Source organism: Hemitrygon akajei, chromosome 6, assembly GCF_048418815.1.
Source record: "Hemitrygon akajei chromosome 6, sHemAka1.3, whole genome shotgun sequence".
Lineage (NCBI taxonomy): Eukaryota > Metazoa > Chordata > Chondrichthyes > Myliobatiformes > Dasyatidae > Hemitrygon > Hemitrygon akajei.
The window spans coordinates 90,010,173-90,034,288 of record NC_133129.1 but is presented as its reverse complement, the minus strand read 5'-3'; the positions used below and the strand labels follow the sequence as shown (position 1 = coordinate 90,034,288).

Below are 24,116 nucleotides of genomic sequence, written 5' to 3'. Positions count from 1 at the left end.
ATTAATTATTATTATTATTATTTATTTTTCTCCCCTTTGTATTTGCACAGTTCGTCATCTTTTGCACACTGGTTTTCTGGCCTGTTGGGTGCAGTCTTTCATTGATTCTGTTATGGTTACAAATGAGAAAATCTTCAGATGCTGGAAATCCAAGCAACGCACACAAAATGCTGGAGGAACTCAGCAGGCCAGGCAGCATCAATGGAAAGAGTACAGTCGATGTTTTGGGCTGAAAGAAGTATTCCTGGATGCTGCCTGACCTGCTGAGTTCCTCCAGAATTTTGTGTGCGTTGCTTCTATTACTGTTAGTAGATTTATTGAGAAAACAAATCAGAGTTGTATATGGTGACATACATGTACTTTGATAATAAATTTACTTTGAACTATCACCTTCCATCTTTTTTCATCCCTCTCCCCCACCCATCCACCTGGTCTCACCTATCACTTACTAGCTTGTACTCCTCCCCGCTCCCTAATACTTCTTATTCTGGCTTCTGCCCCCTTCCTTTCCAGTCCTGATGAAGGATGTCAGCCTGAAATGTAGATGCCTCCGTAGATGCTGCCTGACCTGCTGAGTTCCTCCAGCATGTTTGTGTTGCTTTAGATTTCCAGCATCTGCAGAATCTCTTGTGTTTATGAGTGAGACCCTCTCCCTTGTCCCCTTGCAGTTAGCTCAAATCACCCCTTGTTACTATAAATTGAAGGAGATTGCCGTGTCGGTGGCACCAAATTAGATCTCCACCTGCTTCTGCCTTTAACGTGTCAGTGATGAGCAACGCTGTCATGTTGTGGTTAGTGCAGCACTCTGCAGTGGCCTGCTGTAAGATCAGGGTTCAACTCCCTCTGCTGTCCTCGTGACCACGTAGGGATTTACCTCCGCATGCTCTGGTCTCCTCCCACATACAGGTGAGTTGTGGGCATGCTAGGTTGGCGCTGGAAGCATGTGCCAACACAATCTTCGCTGATTTGATTTGATGCCAATGACCCATTTCACTGTATGTGTTGACGTACATCTGGCAAATCAAGCTAATCTTTGCAAACTGGTTCAAGCATAAAAAAAACGTTGGAGGAACTCAGCGGGTTAGGCAGCACCAGTGGAGGCAGAGGCTTAGCTGACATTTAGGAATGGGTTTGAAGGAGCAGGGAGACAGCTGGTATAAAGGGACGGGGGTGAGAGGTGGAACCAAGAGCAGAGGGAAGTAATGGGCAAATGGAGGTGGAGTGGTGTCATCATTATCATTTTGTGCTGTGACGTACGATGTGGGCGATCGTGGTCTTATTCATAACCATGGTAGTTGTAGGCAAATTTTTCTTCAGAGGTGGTTTATAGAAAGCTGCCTTCTTCTGGGCAGTGTCTTTACAAGTTGGGTGACTCTAGCCATTATCACTACTCTTCAGAGATTGTCTGCCTGGCGTCAGTGGTCACATAACCAGGACTTGTGATATGCACCGGCTCCTCATATGACCATCCACCACCTGATACCATGGCTTCACATGACCCTGATCTGTGGTGTTGGGGGGCGGGGGGGGGGTGCTAAGCAGGTGCTTCACCTTGCCCAAGGGTGCTAGGCAGACAATCTCTGAAGAGTATTGATAATGGCTGGGATCACCCATCTTGTAAAGACACTGCCCAGAAGAAGGCAATGACAAACCACTTCTGTAGAAAAATTTGCCTAGAACAATCATGGTCATGGAAAGACCGTGATCGCCCACATCACATGACGTGACGAATGAATTACAATTGAATTTGGGCCTGTTTCTCTGTTGAATTGCACTCTGTTCAGTGACCCAGAGGGGAGGGGGTGATGGGGAAGTGAGATTGCAATGGACAAGCCTGCAGTTCACCAGCGTCTGGCTCTCTCCACAGGTTCTGAAGTACGAGCAATATTTGGACAATCCCCTGGGCAGGTTCCTGCTGAAGAAAGCCTTGACCAACCAGAGGATAGGACACTTCTTTTTCTGGCATCTCAAGTAAGTAATAGGCCTTTCTGCCCATCGTGCCAGTGTTGACCCTTGAGCAACCCATCAATAGGAGCCCCATTTTATACCCTGACTTGAATTCCCCTCAACTCTCCCCAGACTCTGCTCCTCACTCACACACTGGGGGCTGGGTGGGGGCAATTCACAGTGGCAAATTAACCTGTCAGTGCACGGGACAGACTGGAGATCCTTGCAGTTAGCAGGTGAGGGTGTCGGCAGTGTAGGGATTGCTACTGGTCTTGAGAACTCGGGTGGCACCGGTAAGTGGTGAGGATTGGCACTGAAGGCCCACGTTTTGTTTGTCCAAGGTGCACTCATCTCAGAATCAGAATGAGATCCCTGACCTATACCCAGTGGCCTCTTCTTTGGCTACGTCCTGTACCTAATAAAGTGGCTGCTGAGTGTACGCTGTACTGGTGTGGGTCCAGGACAGGTTACTGGAAGGATGGGGTGGGGGGGGGGCGAGTGGGCTAAGGGCTCTTAAGTGACAGGTTTAAACCCCATTGCTCTGAAATCTGGACAGTCCTGGCAGCCTGGCCCTTCTCTTCCCCTCTGCCAACGCTTTTGTTTCTTGTGATCTCCCTCCCTTCCGCACACTGTGTGTGTGTGTGTCTGTGTCTGTGTGTGAGAGACAATCTCTTTTTCAAGCACTTGCTGCCAAACTCTGTGTGTGTGGTCCAATATCTATCTATCTGTTCCCCTCCCCTCCCCCCTCCTCTCTCTCTCTCTCTCCCCTCCTCTCTCCCTACCCCCTCTCCTCTCTCTCTCCCCCTCTCTTCTCTCTCTCCCCTCTCCTCTCTCTCCCCTCCCCCTCCCCTCCCTCTCCCCTCCCCTCCCTCTCCCCTCCCCTTCTCTCTCCCCCCCTCTCTCTCCCCCACCCTTCTCTGTACGTGTGTGCGTGCTCCCTTGATCTCTGCCCCACTCTCTCTCAGCCTCCCTCTCTCTCCCCTCCCCTGTTTGTGTGTGCCCCCCTCCCTTAACCACTGTGGTCCCCCTAGTGAAGCTGTTTGATGCTCCCAGGTCAGAAATGCACAACAAGACGGTGAGCCAGCGTTTCGGGCTGCTGCTGGAGTCGTTCTGCCGAGCTTGCGGGATGTACCTGAAGCACCTGATCCGCCAGGTGGAGGCCATGGAGAAGCTGATCAACCTGACCGACATCCTGAAGCAGGAGAAGAAAGACGAGACCCAGAAGGTGAGGGCGGGGGGGCGGGAGCCTCGTAGGCCGAGCGGCCTGTTCGGAGATCAGTCAGAAGCACATGGACTCCGGTCCGTTAGCAGTGGTTCAGGGTGATAGTACACAGAAAGGCCCTTTGGCCCATCTAGTCCATGCCAGGCTATTATCAAGTCCCATTGATCCGCACCCAGAGCTTAGCCCTCCATACCTGTCCCATCCAGGTACATCCAATTTTTCTTAAATTTTGAAACTGAACCCACATCTACCACTTCCATTGGCAGCTCATTCCACACACCCACCACCCTTTGAGTGAATGAGTTCTCCCTTATGTTCCCCTTACACTTTTCACCCTTTACCCATGACCTCTAGTTCTTGTCTCATCCAAACTTAGAAGAAAAAGCTTGCATGAATTTCCCTATCTACTTGAGAATCCACTTCCAAGGAATTATGGATCTGTATTCCCGGATTTCTCTGTTCTACCCTTCCATTCACCATGTAAGACCTGCCCTGGATTGTCCTTGTAGATAATTTAGTTACTATAAACAGTTTATTTCAGCAGTAGTTACCTTCCCCATAAGTAGTCATAGAAAAGTACAGCATAGAAACAGGCCTTTCAGCCCTCCTAGTCCATGCCAAACCATTTAACCAGCTTACTCCCTTTGACCTGCACCGTGACCGTAGCCCTCCATACTCCTCCCATTCGTGTATCTATCCAAACCTCTCTTAAAACGTTGAATTCAAGCTCGGATGCACCACTTGTGCGGGCAGCTCGTTCCCCACTCTCATCACCCTCTGAGTGGAGAAGTTTCCCCTCATATTACCCTTAAACTTTTCACCCTTTACTCTTAACTCATGACCTCTGGTTGCAGTCCCACCCAACCTCAGTGGAAAAAGCCTGCTTTCATTTACTCTATCCACACCCCTCATAATGTTGTATACCTCTGTCAAATCTCCCCTCAGTCTTCTATGTTCCAAGGAATGAAGTCCTAGTGTCACAGGTAGACAGGTGGTGAAGATACTGGCTTTCAGCTGTCAGGGCATAGAGTATGTAAGTTGGGATATTGTACAAGGCTGTGGTGGGGCCATGTCTGGAAGATTGTGTGCAGTTTGTCACCCTGCTGCTGAAAAGAGTGCAGGGGAGATTCATGAGGACGTTGCCAGGACTTGTGGGACTGAGTTATGGAGAGAGGTTGTGTCTTTTATTGGCGTGTAGGAGAACGAGGTTGCTTGTCTGGGACCATGCAGAACAAACTCGCACAGCACTCTGGTTCCTTAAGGTTGTCATAGCCGGGCTCCCACTACCTATTGAATGCTTCTGCACACCACTGTTGTAATCTGTGATTATTTGACACTGTCACCTTCCTGTCAGCTTGAACCAGTCTGGTCATTCTCCTCTGACCTCTCTCATTAACAAGGCGTTTTCACCCACTGAACTGCCACTCATTAGATTTCTTTTTTTGTTTTTCACACCATCCTCTGGAAACTCTAGAGGCTGCAGTGCGTGAAAATCCCAGGGGATTAGTAGTTTCCGAGTTACTCAAACCACCCTGTCTGGCACCAACAGTCAAAGTCACTTAGGTCATATTTCTTCCCCATTCTGATGTTTGATCTGAACAACAACTGAACCTCTTGACCATGTCTGCATGCTTTTATGCATTGAGTTGCTGCCACATGATCGGCTGATTAAATATTTGCATTAACAAACAGGTGTACCTAATAAAGTGGCCACTGAGTGTAAGGTGTGAGGGCCAAAATGAGGTAGATTTTGAGGTCGTGTCCATTTTCTCATACTGGGTTACCACTCGGTGGGGTAGGAGCTGTCCTTGAGGCTGATTTTGATGAACTGGGTGCATCTTTTTTTTTAAAGATCTTAACTGATTGAGGCCACTCAGTCCACTGTGTACGTTGTCTCGGGCTTTCGTATCTTCTGCCCGATGGGAGAAGGGAGAAAGGCTGTAGTGGGAAGGGACATGTTGGAATGAAACTCCTAGACCCTGCCGTCTGTGAGAGGGAATTGGGTGGGAATAATTGCCGGGATTTTAGAGGAGAGTGGGAATGGTTTCCTTCCAGTCCTGACAAAGGGTCTCGGCCTGAACCGCCAACCGTTTATTCACTTGCTGCCTGATCTGGTGTTCGGCCTCTGGCACTTTGTGTTTGTTGCTCTGGATTTCCAGCATCTACAGAATCTCTTGTGTTTATGATGCAGGGGTTTGGGGAGGAGACGTTTCCTTGCTGAGCTGTGGGAGTGACTCTGCTGTTTGACCTCCTCTCTCCCCCCTCCTGCCCCCACTCCAGATGCAGATGAAGTTCCTGGTGGAGCAGATGAGCCGGCCCGACTACATGGAGGCTCTGCAGGGGTTCATCTGTCCCCTTAACCCAGTGCACCAGCTGGGAAACCTGAGGTAAATATTGGGGAGAGCTCCCTCATCACGGGCCTGAGGTGATCACCAGAGAGAGCTCCCTCGTCACGGGCCTGAGGTGATCACCAGAGAGAGCTCCCTCATCACGGGCCTGAGCTGATCACCAGAGAGAGCTCCCTCGTCACGGGCCTGAGGTGATCACCAGAGAGAGCTCCCTCATCACGGGCCTGAGGTGATCACCAGAGAGAGCTCCCTCATCACGGGCCTGAGGTGATCACCAGAGAGAGCTCCCTCATCACGGGCCTGAGGTGATCACCAGAGAGAGCTCCCTCGTCACGGGCCTGAGGTGATCACCAGAGAGAGCTCCCTCTTCACGGGCCTGAGGAGATCACCAGAGAGAGCTCCCTCTTCACGGGCCTGAGGTGATCACTAGAGAGAGCTCCCTCATCACGGGCCTGAGGTGATCACCAGAGAGAGCTCCCTCTTCTCGGGCCTGAGGTGATCACCAGAGAGAGCTCCCTCGTCACGGGCCTGAGGTGATCACCAGAGAGAGCTCCCTCATCACGGGCCTGAGGTGATCACCAGAGAGAGCTCCCTCATCACGGGCCTGAGGTGATCACCAGAGAGAGCTCCCTCATCACGGGCCTGAGGTGATCACCAGAGAGAGCTCCCTCATCACGGGCCTGAGGTGATCACCAGAGAGAGCTCCCTCTTCACGGGCCTGAGGTGATCACCAGAGAGAGCTCCTTCATCACGGGCCTGAGGTGATCACCAGAGAGAGCTCCCTCGTCACGGGCCTGAGGTGATCACCAGAGAGAGCTCCCTCGTCACGGGCCTGAGGTGATCACCAGAGAGAGCTCCCTCGTCACGGGCCTGAGGTGATCACCAGAGAGAGCTCCCTCATCACGGGCCTGAGGTGATCACCAGAGAGAGCTCCCTCATCACGGGCCTGAGGTGATCACCAGAGAGAGCTCCCTCATCACGGGCCTGAGGTGATCACCAGAGAGAGCTCCCTCATCACGGGCCTGAGGTGATCACCAGAGAGAGCTCCCTCATCACGGGCCTGAGGTGATCATCAGAGAGAGCTCCCTCATCACGGGCCTGAGGTGATCCCCAGAGAGAGCTCCCTCATCACAGGCCTGAGGTGATCACAAGGTAGATCCTTCAGAATAGGCCAGAGATGATCCCCAGGGAGAACTCCCCCAACACAAAGCTGAGGGAGGTGCCTCAGTGACTCTTCTGTGTGTATGTGTGTGTCGGGGAGGTAAGAGAGAGAGAGTGTGTGTGTGTGTGGCTAGCTCTGTCTGTGTCCGCACATACGCACATGCGTGTGGTGTACATGTATGTGTGTGCATGTGTGTCCACACAATGTGTGATTACAGGTAGCTGTCTGTGTGATTACAGGTAGCTGTCTGTGTGTGGGTACGCTGGTTGATTATAGATAGCTGACTGTGTGTGTGGGTACAGGTGTGATTATAGGTAGCTGTGTGTGTGTGTACGTGTGTGAGTGAAAGGGAATAGTTACTTTTGCACCTTTCTTACCTTTCTTAAGGAGCTATTTGGCCCCTGTTTGGGGCATGATTTGCAGGAATGACAGAGTGAGTATGAATCTAGCCTGTCACTCCCCCCCCCTCCCCCCCACCATAGTGAGCAGGTTATGAGTTCTCGTTCTGCCTGTCAGTGGGCCTGACCCCTGCCCCATTGTGCACACAGGCTGGAGGAGTGTAGAATCATGTCCTCGGCCAAGCGACCCCTCTGGCTGAACTGGGAGAATCCAGACATTATGTCGGAGCTGCTCTTTATCAACAACGAAATCATCTTCAAGAACGGCGATGGTGAGTCACTTCCTTCCTACCGACCACTCCCTCCCTCCTCTCTGCAGTCCTGCCACCTCACCTCTGGGGTTCAGTTCTGTGATCAGAGTCGTGCTGGTGGAGCGCTGAGGGATCTCTGAGGTACTCCCTTTCACTCCTGCTCCCATCTGGCCACGGCCTCGCCCTGAAAATGCATGGACCTGGTATCCTGAGAGCCCACACCCCTCCACCCTCTTGGAGATCTTGGGTCAGGCATTACTTCCTTGAATTCTGGGCCAGTGCTAATCATTTGATCTGTTTTGTTTTTAACAAAAACTGTCAGCGCTCTGGTAGGATCTTGCCGTGCATGATGAGGATTGGGGCGGCCAAAGAGACGCAAGTCTTTCTGAAGCATTGATGGGCGCAGCTAACGACCACTTGGCCCATCAAGTGTGCTTCGAGCAGTCCTACTGTCCCATTAGAGGCCCTGGCCAATGAGGGGTGATCTCATTGAAACCTAATGAGAGCCCTCATTAGACTTGATGTGGAGAAGTGGGAGAGTCTAAGCACAGAGGACACAGCCTCTGAATAAAGGGCGTACTTTTAGAACAGAGGTGAAGAATTTCTTTAGCCAGAGAGTGCTGAAACAATGGAATTTGTTGCCATAGGCAGTTGTGAATACCAAATCATTGGATATATTTAAGGAAGAGGTTGATAGATTCTTGATTGGTCAGGGCATGAGGGAATATGGGGAGAAGGCAGGAGATTGGGGCTGAGAGGGAAAATGGATCAGCCATGATGAAATGGTGGAGCAGACTCGATGGGCCAAGTGGCCTAATGCTGCTCCTATATCTTATTTTCTCCTCTCTCTCCCCCCCCCCCCACCTCTGAGGTCTCTGGAATCCAGTCTCCCCACACCCCAGCCAACTCCTCCCCAGATTCCACCCCTTGCCCATACAGAAAGGAGGGATCTTGTAGTCCATTAACCCATCGACCCGGTACGTCATTGGGATGAGAAGTTTAGACAGGGTAAATGTAAGCTGGCTTTTTCCACTGAGGCTGGGAGGGACCCCAGTGGATTAAGGGTGAATGGTGACAAGTTCAAGGGAAACTTGAGGGGGAACTTTTTCCATTCAGAGGGGGGTGAGAGTGTGGAACGAGCTGCCGGTTCAAATGGTGCAAATGAGCTTGATTTCCATGTTTTGAGAGAAGTTTGGATAGGTACATAGATTGTAGGGGCATGGAAGGCTGTGATCCCGGCACTGGTCAATAGGAGTAGGCAGATTAAGTGGCTCGGCATGGACTAGATGGGCCAAAGGGCCTGTTTCTGTGCTATACCTTTCTTTGACTCTCTGGGGGAAGAAAGGAGAAGGATAAACCAGTTGGGCCACTTGGCTGATGTCTATAAACAGAACATTTAAGAGTACAGTACAGGAACAGAACATTCAGCCCACAGCATTGTGCCAAACCAGCTAAAAAGCAAATCAAAAACATCCAAACACTAATCCCTCCTACCTACACCACGTCCCTATCCCTCCATCTTCCTCACATCCATGTGCCTATCCAAACATCTCTAATGTGTTTGCCTCTACTACCTTACTAGGTAGCGCATTCCAGGCATCCACACTGAATAAAAAACTTACCCTTCACATCCCCCTTGAACCTACCCCCTCTCACCTTCAATGCGTGCCCCTGGTATTAAACATTTCTACCTGGGGAGAAAGATATTCTATGCCGCTCATAATCTTGTAAACCTCTATCAAATCTCCCCTTAGCCCCTGGCGCTCTGGTGAAAATGACCCAAGTTTATCCAGCCTCTCATGACAGCACTTACCAGGTAGCATCCTGGTAAACCTCCTCTGCACCCTCTCCAAAACCTCAACATCCTTCCTACAGTGTATGCCTCAAAACCCTGAGGACGAGGGAGTCCCTGTGGAAGGCGACATTGTGCTGATGGTGGTGCTGGAGAGAATTAGCGTCAAATTCAAGTTCATTGTCGTCTGCACGAGTACGTGCATGCAGGTGTAATGGAAAACTCACTTGCAGCAGAGTCTCCAGCACATCGTATCACAAAAAATTCAACAGAAGTCACTCACAGCTTTTACAAGAAAGAACACAATTACAACAAAACAACGATTGAGCATATCTACACGAAACACTGCCGTAGGAAAGCAGCATCCATCATCAGAGATCCTCACCACACAGGCCATGCTCTCTTCTCGCTGCTGCCATCAGGTAGAAGGTACAGGAGAGTCTCAGGACCCACACCACCAGGTTCAGGAACAGTTGCTACCCCTCAACCATCAGGCTCTTGAACCAAAGAGGATAACTGCACTCATTGTAATCCTGATGTTCCCACAACCAACTATCTCACTTTAAAGACCCTTTATCTCATGTTCTCGTTATTTATTGCTATTCATTAATATTTGCATTTGCACAGTTTGTTGTCCATTGATCCTGTTTACAGTTACTGTTCTATAGATTTGCTAAGTATGCCAGCAGGAAAAGATTCTTAGGGTTGTACGTGGTGACATGTATGTACTCTGATTATAAATTTTACTTTGTACTTTTTAATGCAAAGTGGTCACAGTGTTGCCGTACTGAGGTAGTGATCAGGGTTGTGTTGGTTGTTTCAAGAACCAAACGGCTGAAGGAAAGTACCTGACTTGTTGGTCTCCCCTCTCGCTGTGGAAAAGGGGCGACACCTCTCTGTCCCTTTTAGAGAGAGAGAGAGAGAGAGATATGTGGAATTTGTCGGGGTGATCAAAAGTTTTTATAGGACTGCAGATCATGGTCTCCCTTTGGGGACTTTGCTGTTGCTTGCTTGGTGGGTGGTGGGTTCTGATGCTTTCTGCTGAAATAAATAGGGGAGGAGGAGGTGAGGGTTGATGCTTTATTGCTGGTTTTATGTGGGAAGGGGCAGGGGGGCTTTGGGGTTCTAACATTTTACTCTCGTTCTCTGTTTCATGGATGTCTGTGAAGAGTAAGAATTTCAGGTTGTATACTGTATACATTCTCTGATATAGAAACACAGAAAACCTACAGCACGATACAGGCCCTTCGGCCCACAATGCTGTGCCGAACATGTACTTACTTTAGAAATTACCTAGGGTTACTCATAGCCCTCTGTTTTTCTAAGCGTGGAACCATCGAATTGGTGGTGTGGGACTTGAGGCTTCTGCATCCTCCTACCCAGTGCCAGCAGTGAGGAAGGTGGCATGTCCCAGATCTTTGATGATGGACTTTGCCTTCTTGAGTTAGTGCCTCCTGTAGGTCAGAGTTCAAAGTACATTTATTATCGAAGTGTGCAAGCAATATACAGCTTCGAGATCCGTGTCCTTACAGGCAGGCACAAAACAAAGAAACCCAATAGAACCCATCAAACATCCAACGTGCAGAGAAAAAAAATCATGCAAACAATAACCGCAAGCAAATAGCGTTCTGAACTGAAGTCCACAAAGAGAGTCCGTCCACGGACCCTTACTTCAGCGCAGAGCGGAGCAGCGATCTGAACCGGCCCGTCCCTCACCTCGGGCCCCGACACCCTGACCTTTTCAATTTGTCCGGTGCCTACAACAACATCCAGACAGATACTGCTGTTGGTGGGGAGGGACGTGCCCGTGATGTAGTGGGCCAAGCCCACTTCTCTCTGCGGCCTCCTGCGGTCCTGTGCATTCAAATTACTGTGCCATCGATCTTACCGTGTTAATTGTTTGTCTGTTACAGACCTACGACAGGACATGCTAACACTACAAATTATTCGAATTATGGAGAACATCTGGCAGAACCAGGGGCTGGACCTAAGGTAAGATGAGATGTGCGGTCAATCCTGGGCCCTGGCCTGATTTATCGATTTATCAATTGAGGTACGGGGCAGAATCAGCCTTTCTGGCTATGCCACCCAGCAACCCTCGATTTAGCCCTAGCCTAATTACAGGACAATTTATGATGACCAATTAATCTACCATCCGGTACATATTTGAATTGTGGGAGGAAACCCATAAGGTCACAGGGAGAATGTACAGACTCCTTACAGGCAGCAGCAGGAACTGAACCTGGGTCGCTGGAACTGCGAAGCATTGTGGTAAGCTGCAGAGACATCTTTGTTCAATTCCAGTCCTTCTCTCATCTACTAAGATCCTGTGCATTCGGCAACTTTGTTTCGCCAGCAGCACCTCCCTCTCCTACAGGCTTCCCCCGCTATCCGAAGGTAGAGCGTTCCTATGAAACCGTTTATAATCCGAAATGTCGTAAAGCGAAGAAGCAATTACCATTAATTTATATGGGAAAAATTTTTGAGCATTCCCAGACCCAAAAAGTAACCTACCAAATCATACCAAATAACACATAAAACCTAAAATAACATGAACATATAGTGAAAGCAGGAATGATATGATAAATATACAGCCTATATAAAGTAGAAATATTGTACGTACGGTGTAGTTTCACTTATCAAAATCGGGAAGACAACCAGCCAAAACCGACACGTGCGCACACAACTGCCCGCGCCGGTCATGGTAGTCTTTCTCGGGGTAAACACACGTATAAAGCGGGCATCTTTTTTTCCGTAAAAGTGAAAATCTTCTTTGGTTAGTGAAAACAGGTACTAATGTAGGTCTTTCGTAACAGCAAGCTGTCGTAAAGCAAATGTTCGAAAAACGGGGTCCACCTGTACCTTGCCCTACTCCCTCATTACCCTTCTCGACTCTTTGCTTTCTCTCAGTTCCTGCCCCCAGCTTTGAGACTGGGGCTGCCTCTGACACTTCTCTCTTTCCCCACCACCGCCTTCCTGCTTATACCTACGGCACTGAGGCGGAGATGGTTAGGAACTTCATGTTCAGTGGTGTAAATATCATCAAGACCTTGTCCAGGCCCAGGCACCTGGACACTACGGTCAAGAAAGTTTACCAGCACCTCTGCATCCTCAGGAAGCTAAAGAAATTCAGAATGTCCCTGATGACCCTCACTAATGTTTACAGATGCACCATAGGAGGTCTCCGTTGGTCCGAGTTGACCATGGATTTATGTCCTGCCTGTCTACTTGATAGGCAGGCCTGGGCAGTACGATATGGAGGGCGAGCTGTTGCCCACGCAGCAGACTCCCCCTCTCCACACAGCTGATGAATCCAAAGGAACGGCAGAGACCGATACAGTTTGGAACTGGGAGTTGCCAGTCAGCATTGACCTCAATGTAGGACTGCCTTAGAGACTCCAGCTCTGGATTTTTCTCTCAGAGTTTACTCCCAAAGCCTTCCCCTTGAATGGGTATATGTAAGGCAGCAGAGGTTTGGGATCAGAGTTTTCAGATGAGCTGACAAGCCCCATCTGCCCAAAGCAACTGGTTTTGAGGCTCCAGTAACCCACCTTTGCCCCTTTTCCTGTCAGTAGAAACAGTTCTGCTGGGTTTAGTAGCTAAAGCACACATGTAGGCCAGGAGCTGGGCTTGGTTGTCAGAGGCTATTTGAAACACACGCCATTGGAAGCTAATGGGAATTTGTCCCCACTGCCCCCCCCCCCCCGGCTATGACAACCTTAAGGAACCGCCATAGTGCTGGGTTGTCTTCTTGCAGCATTGGGCAGCATAGTTGCCGTACCACGCCAGAATCGTGCAACCAATAAAAGTAAGCAAATAGGTTCAGAACTAATATTCACAAAAGACACCATCGTGGCTTGATATGGCAACTGTGCTGTCCGAGGCAGCAAAGAACTACACACAACCCAGTCCTCCATGGATTCTGTCTACTCTACCCTCTGCTTTGGGAAGTAACCCACATAGTCACGGACCCTACTCACACTAAACTTTCTCTGTTGCTATAAAAGCTTGGGATCACCTACCAGGGCAGCTTCTGTTCCGCTGTTATCAAACCCTTGAATAGATCTCTTGTACGACAACGAACTGCAGATCTCCTACTCTGTCTCGTTGAGGCCCTTGGACCTTATCAGAATCAGTTCATATGTTATAAAATTTGTTTACTTTGCAGCAGCAGTACAATGCAATAGATAGTAGAAAATATATGAATTACAGTAAACATACTGATATAAAGTAGTTAAACTAAATAGTGCAAAAACAGAAATAAAAAAAGTAGTGAGGTAGTGTTCAGGGTTTCAATGTCCATTCAGATATTGGATGGCAGAGGGGAAATTGTTCCAGAATCTTTGAGTGTGTGCCTTCAGGCTTCTGTACCTCCTTCCTGATTGTAGCAATGAGAAGAGAGTATGTCCTGGGTGATGGGGGTCCTTAATGATGGACGCTGCCTTTTTGAAGCACCACTCCTTGAAGATGTCCTGGATAGTACAGAAGCTAGTACCCATGGTGGAGCTGACTGAGTTTACAACTCTGCAGCTTATTCTAATCCTGTGCAGTAGCCCTCCCCCCCCCCCATACCAGACGGTGATACAGCCAGTCAGAATGTTCTCCATGTACATCTGTAGAAATTTTCAAGTGATTTTGGTGACAAACCAAATCTCCTCAAACTCCTAATGAAATATAGCCACTGTTGTGCCTTCTTTGTAACTGCATCGATATGTTGGGTCCAGGTTAGATCCTCAGAGATATTGACACCCAGAAACTTGAAGATGCTCACTCTCTCCACTTCTGATCCCTCTATGAGGACTGGTGTGTGTTCCCTCGTCTTACCCTTTCTGAAGTCCACAATCAGGTGTTTGGTCTTACTGATGTTGAGTGCAGGGTTGTTACTGAGACACCACTTAACCAGCTGATCTATCTCACTCCAGTATGCCCTCTCGTCACCATCTGAAAATCTCCCAACAACAGATAGGTAGATACCTTATTGATCCCATAGGAAATAGGTGTGTTGTCATCAAATTTATATACGTACAGTTCAAAGATGTACCAGCTAGTAAGTTAATTGGCCATTGCAAATTGACCTGTGATTAGGCTAGTGTAAAATTGGTGGGTTGGTGATCATTGGTTCAGAAGGGCATCTTCCACATTATATCTCTAAATAAAATAAGGAAGGGTCCCTGTTTGACAGTAACAAACCAATTCTCAATACCTGCTGCAGGATGCTGCCGTATGGATGCCTGTCGATCGGGGATTGCGTGGGACTGATAGAGGCCGTGCGGAGTTCACACACCATCATGCAGATCCAGTGCAAAGGCGGGTTGAAAGGTGCCCTGCAGTTCAATAGCCACACCCTGCACCAGTGGCTAAAGGACAAGAACAAGGGCGAGGCGTAAGTCTGGTGTACCCTTTCCCTCCGACCCCAGGCAGGGGCCGTCCGTTACAGTGTTGGTGTGGTGTATCGTGGATCAGCTACTCCATATGCTGCTGGGCCAGGTTGACCCAACGCGGGTCCAGTTGCATTACCAATGTCCATCAAAGCTGCCGTACAAGTTGATAGGGTGGTTAAGAAGGCGTGTAGTGAGCTGGTCTTCACTAGTCAGGGGATTAAGTTCAAGAGCTGTGAAGTAATGTTGCAGCTGTATAAAACCCTGGTGAGACCACAATGGGAAGGGTCACGGCCTGAAACATCGACTGTTGACTCTTTTCCATCAATGCCCATAGATTTCCATAGGTCTTAAATGGGTTTTTTGCATCTGTATTTACTAAGGAAACTGGCATGAAGTCAATGGAAATAAAGCAAACAAGTAGTGAGGTCATGGAACCTATACAGATTGAAGAGGAGGAGGTGCTTGCTACCTTGAGGCAAATCAGAGTAGATAAATCCCCAGGACCTGACAAGGTATTCCCTCAGACCTTGAAGGAGACTAGTGTTGAAATTGCAGGGGCCCTGGCAGATATATTTAAAATGTCGGTATCTACTGGTGAAGTGCTGGAGGATTGGAGGATTGCTCATGTTGTTCCATTGTTTAATAAAGGCTCTAAAAGTAATCCGGGAAATTATAGGCCAGTAACTTTGACGTAGGTAGTAGGTAAATTATTGGAAGTACTAAGAGATAGGATCTACAAGTATTTAGATAGACAGGGACGTATTAGGGAGAGTCAACACGGCTTTGTGCGTGGTAGGTCATGTTTAACAAATCTATTAGAGTTTTTCGAGGAGGTTACCAGGAAAGTGGATGAACGGAAGGCAGTGGATGTTGTCTACATGGACTTCAGTAAGGCCTTTGAGAAGGTCCCGCATGGGAGGTTAGTTAGGAAGATTCAGTCGCTAGGTATACATGGTGAGGCAGTAAAATGGATTAGACATTGGCTCAGTGGGAGAAGTCAGAGAGTGGAGGATTGCTTCTCTGAGTGGAGGCCTGTGACTAGTGGTGTGCCACAGGGATCAGTGCTGGGTCCATCGTTATTTGTCATCTATATCAATGATCTGGATGATAATGTGGTAAATTGGGTCAGCAAATTTGCTGATGATACAAATATTGGAGGTGTAGTGGACAGTGAGGAAGGTTTTCAAAGCTTGCAGAGGGATTTGGACCAGCTGGGAAAAATGGGCTGAAAGATGCCAGAGGGAGTTTAGTACAGACAAGTGTGAGGTATTGCACTTTGGAAGGAAAAACCAAGGTAGAACATACAAGGTGAATGGTAGGGCACTGAGGAGTGCAGTAGAACAGAGGGATCTGGGAATACAGATACAAAATTCCCTAAAAGTGACATCACAGGTAGATAGGGTAGTAAAGAGAGCTTTTGGTACATTGGCCTTTATAAATCAAGGTATTGAGTATAAGAGTTGGAATGTTATGGTGAAGTTTTATAAGGCATTGGTGAGGCTAAATTTGGAGTATTGTGTGTAGTTTTGGTCACTGAATTACAGGAAGGATACTAATAAGGTTGAACGAGTGCAGAGAAGGTTTACAAGGATGTTGATGGGACTTGAGAAACTGAGTTACAGAGAAAGGTTGAATAGGTTAGGACTTTATTCCCTGGAGCGTAGAAGAATGAGGGGAGATTTGATAGAGGTATATAAAATTATGATGTGTATAGATAAAGTGAATGCAAGCAGGCTTTTTCCACTGAGGTTAGGGGAGGGAAAAACCAGAGGACATGGGTTAAGGGTGAAGGGGGGAAAGTTTAAAGGGAACATTGGGGGGCTTCTTCACACAGAGAGTGGTGGGAGTGTGGGATGAGCTGCCAGATGAAGCAGTAAATGCGGGCTCACTTTTAACATTTAAGAAAAACTTGGACAGGTACATGGATGAGAGGTGTATGGAGGGATATGGTCCAGGTGCAGGTCAGTGGGACTAGGCAGAAAAATGGTTCGGCACAGCCAAGAAGGGCCAAAAGGCCTGTTTCTGTGCTGTAATGTTCTATGGTTCTATGCTGCCTGACCTGCTTGTGTGTGTTGCTTGGATTTCCAGCATCTGCAGATTTTTTCATCATATTATATTCTGTTCTGGCTGCCTCATTATAAGAAGAATATGGAAGCTCTCGAGTGGGTGCAGAGGAGATTTTCCAGGATGCTGCCTGGATTAGATCACACGTCTTACGAGGAAAAGTTGAACGAGCTCCATCTTTCCTTCAGAGCAGAGTCTCCCAACCTGTTTTCCATGGACCTTTGCTTAATGGAATTGGTCAATGGCATGAAAAAGGTTGGGAACCCCTGACTTGGAGCGAAGGGGGATGAGGGCTGTCTTGATAGAGGTGTACAAGGTGATAAGAGGCAGGATAGAGGAGATAGCCAGAGACTTTTTCCCAGGGCAGGAATACAAGAGGGCATAACTTTATGGTGATTGGAGGAGGATATGGGGGTGTGTGTCAGAGGTAGGTTTTTGAGAGTGGTGAGTGTGTGGGATGGTGGTAGAGGCTGTCAGATGCTGGGGCCTTTGAAATCCAAAGGATCAGAAGTCAAGAATGAGGCTCGGGTCTTGTTGTTTACGATTGTTTCATTCAATGTTCCAAGAGCAAAGAGGAATGGGGGAAGCGTTGAGAGACCTAACAAAAGACCAGATGAAAAAGTGGTTGTGGTCTTCTGGCACTCAGGCTGGAGATAACAGAATTCCATCGATAATAATTGACCTATCAATTAGCCATGTGACACCTGCTGCTGAAAACTTAAGAAGTTTTTTAGAAAACCATGGTTGGAAGACCAGTCAAAGTAGGTCTTACACAGTGAACGTTAGGGCACTGAGGAGTGCGGCAGGACAAAGGGATCTGGGAACACAGGTCCACAATTAATTGAAAGCGGTGGCACAGGCAGATAGGGTCGTAAAGAAAGCTTTTGCCCTTCATAGATTGAACTATTGAGTGCAGGAGATGGGACGTTATGTTGATGTTGTATAAAACATTTGTGAGGCCTAATCTGGGTTATTGTGTGCAGTTTTGGTCACCTACCTACAGGAAAGATATAAATAAGATTGGAAGAATACAGAGAAAATCTCCAAGGTTGTTGCTGGGTTTGGAGGACCTGAGTTATAAAGAAAGGTTGAATAGGTTAGGACCTTATTCCTGGCAATGTAGAAGATTGAGGGGGAATTTGATAGAGGTATAGAAAATTATGAGGGGTATAGATAGGGTGTAAATGCAATTAGTCTTTTCCCACTGAGATTGGGTGGGACTAAAACCAGAGGTCATGGGTTATGGGTAAAAGGGGAGAAGCTCAAGGGGAACATGAGGGGAAACTTCTCCACTCAGAGGGCGGTGAGGGTGGGGAACAGTCTCTCTATCGAATACTGAAAGGCCTAGATAGTCGTGGAGAGGATGCTTCCAAAAGTGAAACAAAGAGACCCAATTAAAAATAAGTCTAGGACCAGAGGGCACAGCCTCAGAATAGGGCGTCCCTTTAGAAAAGAGATGAGAAGGAACGTCTTTAGCCAGAGGTTGGAGAATCCATGGAATTCATTGCCATTGATGACTCTGGAGGCCGGGTCTGAGTATATTTAAAGCGGGGATTGATAAATTCTTTACTAGTCGGGGGAGAAGGCAGGAAATGGGGTTATGAGGGATAATAAATCAGCTGTGATGGAATGGCAGAGCAGACTTGATTGGCCTAATGTCTAATGAGTCCTGTGAGGCAGAAAGCCTAGGTTAGCCTCAGTAAGTGATTTCCTTGTGGAGGAACTGAGGTGATATGACCCAGCTTTCTCTTGGTTACCAGTTACGACGCTGCCATCGACCTGTTCACTCACTCCTGCGCCGGCTACTGCGTCGCCACGTTCATCCTGGGCATTGGAGACCGACACAACAGTAACATTATGGTGAAGGATGATGGACAGGTGAGTACCTCGGGCGGTAGAGCATGTCACCCCCTCCCTCCACCAGTGGAAGATCAGGGGGAGCCTCCCTCTCGGAGAGAGCTCCTTCCCCGACACTGTGAGGCATTGAAACTGCTTTGTCCAAAAGTTCAAAATTAAAACGATGTATATAAAATGCAGCCTTGAGATTCGTCTCCCTACAGGCAGACAGGAAACAAAGAAACCCAAAAGAACCCAATTAAAAATAAGACCGAAAAACACTCACTGTGCTGAGAATAGAAAACAAAACATTTAAACAGTAAACACAAGCAAATAGCGTTTTAAGCTGACATGCACGGAGGAAGTCCTGTCCATAGACTGTTAATTCAGCAGAGCAGTGAGGTGAACAGGCCTGTCCCTCGCCTCGGGCCCCAACACCCTGACCTTTTTGATATGGCCCAGCGCCTAAATCATTGTCCAAACATCGGGTTCAGTCTCTGATACTCTCTGGGGCTTGGACCCTGCCACTTCGATTCAGCCCAGCACTTATATCAATCGAACCTCACGTCCTCCTTGATCTCAGCAGCAGGCTTGCTGCCTCGCCGCGCCTCGGTTATGCCACACGGAATTATCTCCGAGTCCAAAGCGAAGTTACAGACTATTGCTTGCAGTGACCATTGCAATACCCAGCACAGACAAAGGCTAATCGCCCACTCTGTCTATGCCAGCCAGAATTGGATATTGGGTTGGGTTAAAAATGAGCTTTTTTAGTCATATGTATTTGGAGGCATACAGTGAAATGCAGACATCCCACCTCTCCCAGAAGTTCCGGGACTCTCCTGCATATTGATAGCAGCTCCCTGACGCCTGCAAATTATATACAATATCCCGGAGATCAATTTTTTGAGAGAGAGGGAGGGAGGGAGAGAGAGAGAGAGCACGCACCATGGCAGAGTGTTCCAAGAAAAAAGAAACTGTAAAACATACTTCACCCCAGACTACACTAAAGTGTACCCCTGCCTGATAGGGGTCAAAAATAATGACAGTGTTGCTTACTGCGCTGTTTGCAAAGTGACTTTTCTATTGCCCACGGTGGATTAAAATGTAAAAGACATGTTGAGGTGAGTTTAACAGGTGTCATTCATTCATTAGCATAGCTAATGTTATTTAAACTAGCTGGCTAGCTGCTAAGTAGCTACTCGATTGAAGACATCCGACCTCTCCCGGGACTCTCCTGCAAATTGATGGTGCTACCTCCCTGAAATGAGTTTTTGCAGGGTGGGATGTCTGCAAATGCATAATTTGTGTCACAACCAACGCAGTCCAAGTACGTGATGGAGGCAGCCTGCAAACGTAGTCATACCCCTGGCAGCAACATAGCATGCCCACAGCTTACTGACCCTTACTAATGCATACGTCATGAACTGTGGAGATCAGCCAGCAGAAACCCTCACGGTCACAGGGAGAACATACAAACTCCTTACAGGCAGCAGTGGGAATTACCTCTGATCATTGACGCTGTAGGTGTTACGCTAACCACTATTCTACCATGCAGTGATCTGGCCAGGGTTACATGATTATAAGATATCGGAGCACAATTAGGCCATTTGGTCCATTAAGTCCTGTCCGCCATTTCACCATAGCTGATCCATTTTCCCTCTCAGCCCTAATCTCCTACCTTCTCCCCATAACCCTTCATGCCCTGACCAATCAAGACTCTATCAGCCTCCGTCTTAAATATACTCAATCCCTTGGCCTCCACAGCCGCCTGTGGCAACAAATTCCACAGAATCACCACTCTCTGGCTAAAGAAATTCTTCCTCCATCTCTGTTCTAAAAGGACACCCCTCTATGTTGAGGCTGTGTCAAGTTGTCGTAGACTCCTCCACCATAGGAAACATCTCCACATTCGCTCTGTTGAAGCCTTTCAACGCTCAATAGGTTTCAATGAGATCCCACCTCATTCCAGCGAGTACAAGCCCCAACACTCCTCAGATGATAAGCCTTTCAATCCCAGAATCATTTTAAACCCTCCCCCCAACATTAACACATCCTTCCCCAGATAAGGGGCCTAACGTTACAACCTTCCTGATTATTTCTGATTACCCCACCTGGTTATTTCTTATTCTGCCATATCCACCTCGTCCCTTTACCTTCAGGTATCTGTAGGCCCTTACAAAATGGCACAGTGGATAGAGCCGTTGTCACAGCTCCAGAGAGCTGCATTCAGTCCTGACCTCGATGTGATATCTGCACGTTCTCCCTGTGGCCGCATCGGTTTTCCCTGGATGCTTTGTTCCCCTCGCACCTTCAGAAGAGCAGAGTTGGTGGGTTTATCAGCCGCTGGTAATTGACCCACTGCTGTGTGGGTGAGGGGCAGTTGAAATGATGTTGGTGTAAGTGGATGGTTGATGGGGTCAGCATGGAGCAGATGGGCCAAAGGGCCTGCATGCCCACTGACTGACTCCACCTAGGAGTGGAGCCACGGCAGAAAACATTGACGAGGATGTGACCAGGGCTCGGGTTGCACAGGCAGGCCGTGAACCCACTTGGTGCCCAGGCGTGACCTGTTGCCCTCTCCTCCCACAGCTCTTCCACATCGACTTTGGCCACTTCCTGGACCACAAGAAGAAGAAATTTGGCTACAAGCGTGAGCGGGTGCCCTTCGTCCTGACGCAGGACTTCCTGATCGTCATCAGTAAGGGTGCACAGGAATGCACCAAAACCAAGGAGTTTGAGCAGTAAGTGAGGAGCGGCCTGCTGGACATCGGGGGAGTGTTGGCATGGTGTTAGGGAGAGCGGGGAGAGGACTGCATTTAAGCAGCACCTTTTAGAGCATCCCCTGGCAGCCGATAACCTTCCCCCTCCCTCCTCGAATGTATTCTTGGTCGTAAAGGGGAAATGCTGACAGTGGCTTTGTGCACAGAAATATCCCACAAAGGTGGCCTGATTACAGCCGGTTTTCGGTGATGATGGTTGAGAGCTGATTAGCTGCAGAGCAGGGGGTTTCCAAACCTTTTTAATGCCATGGACCAATACCGTTAAGCAAGGGGTCCATAGTGCCCTTGGAACCTGTCAGCCTCCACTTTAAATATACCCAATGAGTTGATCTCCACAGCTGTCTGTGGCAATGAATTCCACACATTCACCACCCTCTGGCTGTAGAAATTCCTCCATCTCTGTTCTAAAGGGACCTCTCCCACCCCCAGCACCCTAATTCCGGAGCCTGCTCGTGAAGGTAGATTAACACCCCGGGAAGAGGCATGTCATTTGGGAGGAGTTCTGGAGGGGGAGCTGATCATGCGGGCTTGAAAATGAGGGTGGTGCTCCTTCACTCCTGGTGGCCAGGTCTGCCACTGCCCAAACTCAACCTCTGAAGCTCAACTCTTTGGCTCCCTCCTCGAGGCAGAGCTTTACCTTACCCCGCCCCCCCCCTTCCCACTCAGAGCGTGGGGCAGCCGTGGTTCCAGCCACACACAAGGCCTGGCATCGTGTCGGACAACCGTGTCCTACGAGGCCTCGTTTTCCTATGTTGAGGCACTCTGTCAGTGCCAGGGGTTTTACACTGGGGACGTGAGCTGGAGGAAGAGCAGAGGGGAGTGGAAGGAGGGGGAAGGTAATAAGTGTATGAGAGGGGAGGGGAGGGACCGGAGAAGGGAGTGAGTTGGGCCAGAGGGAGAGGGAAGTTGGGTGAAGGGGAGGAGAGGGGAGTGGTTTGGGCCAGCAAGGAAGGTAATGGGTTGGGAGGGAAGGATAATACGGTGTAGGGGAGGGGAGGGGAGTAAGTTAAGGGATGGAAAGGAAATGGGTTGGGCCAGAGGAGCGGGTGCTGGAGGGGAAGGGATTAAGGCAGAGGGAGAGGCGTGGGAGGCGGTTATGGTGACTTAGAGTGAAGCGGAGTGGAACAGAACTAGTGGATGTGTTGGGGTAGGATAATATGGAACAGAGAGGTCATTTGCTCAGTCGGTAGATACAGAGCATTATAAACGCCCCCACATTCCCACCGCAGGTTCCAGGAGATGTGTTACAAAGCCTATCTTGCCATCCGGCAGCACGCCAACCTCTTCATCAACCTCTTCTCCATGATGCTGGGCTCGGGGATGCCGGAGTTGCAGTCCTTTGACGATATCGCCTACATCCGCAAGACCCTGGCACTGGACAAGACCGAGCAGGAGGCACTGGAGTACTTCACCAAGCAGATGAATGATGCCCACCATGGAGGCTGGACAACAAAAATGGACTGGATCTTCCACACCATTCGCCACATGCCCTGAGTGGAGGGGGACATTTCGACCAAGGGAGTTGACGAAGATGACTTGTTCTCCAAAGTCAGACGCCCTGCAGGCAAGGGACCAGTCACTGCTGACTTCAACTAAGGTTACCTTGGGAACCAGAATCCTTCTTGCCCTGGGACTGGACGCAACCAGTCCCTCTCTACCATTACATGTTGAACTTCTTGCACCAGTGAGGACCTTGAGCCCTGAATCTGGTCTGGGTGAGTTTTTTTTTCCTTCTTTTCTCTGCTTCAGCTGTGCACCAGACAGGTGCCCATGAGAAAGAAGATGATCTTGAGACTGTGTTCTGACTCTACGGATGAACGGAGGCGGGGTGGGGGGGGGGGGGGGGGGGAAGGCTGCAGACAATGAGCATGGAACACTCTGTGAAATCCGAAGGAACCTCATCTGCTGAAGCATTTTTCATTTTGTTCTGAAGCAACACAGTGTATTCATCTCCTGGCTTCCTCGTCCCCTGCAGAGTGGGAGGCAGGGACTGGACTGCAAGGGAGGTGCCTCCATCAAAACCTTCCTCACTGTGTAAGCTGCACAGGGGAGGACGGCTCCAACTATTAATGAAGGAGGGAGCAGAGGATTTCTGCGCTTGTGCGCTCGCACGCTGAGGTGCCAAAGGTTTCCATGGAAGGGTTTACGGTTGAACATGTTAGTTTGGCCCAGCTTGGCACTCCCTGTGGAGTGAGCCACTAAGGAACGGCAGTGTCCTTAAAACCCCTTAAGCAACGGCGATGGAATGTGTAGATTATACAAAGTCTATTTATTGGAGGCATTGGCCCATTTGACCGAAGATAACTTTTTTTGTGGCCTCTGTTGGTTTGGTTGGCTGATGGGATGGTTGGTGTTGGCCAATCCACATTAGGTTGGGTTGACCTGTGTTGCCTCCATTGAATGGGATTTACATGGGTTGTTGGCTAGACTTGGTTCAATTTGGTATGTGGTTGGGCTGGCTGGCTTCTGTTGAGTTGGAGTTGAGTTAGGTTGGGTACACTGCCGACTATCTGGCCTTTGTTGGGTTGGGCTTAAGTGGGCCAGTGTTGGTTAGTGCTGAAATGTTGTTAGGGTCCTAGACTGGCCATTTAAACTCCAGTTAGATTGACCGTTAAGCTGGACTGGTTGACTTTGGTTTTGCTGAGCTGAGATGGGTTGGCAAACTAAATTAGGTTTGGGCAGGTCTCTTTGGGGTTGGAAGCACTCAATTAATTGTTTTTGGGTTGGAATCCCTTGGCAATTCTCTCGCTCTGTTTGTTGAAACTATCATAAAATCTTTCCCTGCCACCCTTTTTGGAGCAGAAGGACAGGAGGGTAATCGAGCGGTCCCTCCCTGTTCAGCGATACCCTCCTTTTGCACTTTTTCCCATTTGTGTGAATCGAAAGTGCTCCCGTGAAGGAAAACTGGAGAAAAACTGATTGCTCTGGGAGATCT

General features: G+C 48.8%; 1 protein-coding gene and 1 long non-coding RNA gene across 2 annotated transcripts in view; both read left to right on the top strand.

Annotated features, from left to right (window-relative positions):
* The window catches only part of LOC140729246 (phosphatidylinositol 4,5-bisphosphate 3-kinase catalytic subunit alpha isoform), a 137,544-nt gene extending 114,546 nt beyond the window's left edge, over positions 1–22,998 (top strand). Inside the window, exons 14-22 of the mRNA XM_073048808.1 lie at positions 1,868–1,971; positions 3,001–3,172; positions 5,450–5,556; positions 7,228–7,349; positions 11,034–11,112; positions 14,333–14,503; positions 18,326–18,443; positions 20,991–21,142; positions 22,411–22,998. Of these exons, the coding sequence (XP_072904909.1) occupies positions 1,868–1,971; positions 3,001–3,172; positions 5,450–5,556; positions 7,228–7,349; positions 11,034–11,112; positions 14,333–14,503; positions 18,326–18,443; positions 20,991–21,142; positions 22,411–22,675 (1,290 nt within the window). The 3' untranslated portion in view covers positions 22,676–22,998. The remainder of the gene's footprint in view (positions 1–1,867; positions 1,972–3,000; positions 3,173–5,449; positions 5,557–7,227; positions 7,350–11,033; positions 11,113–14,332; positions 14,504–18,325; positions 18,444–20,990; positions 21,143–22,410) is intronic.
* The window catches only part of LOC140729247 (uncharacterized), a 119,265-nt gene that overhangs the window by 90,050 nt on the left and 5,099 nt on the right, over positions 1–24,116 (top strand). The gene's annotated exons all lie outside the window — the stretch shown is intronic.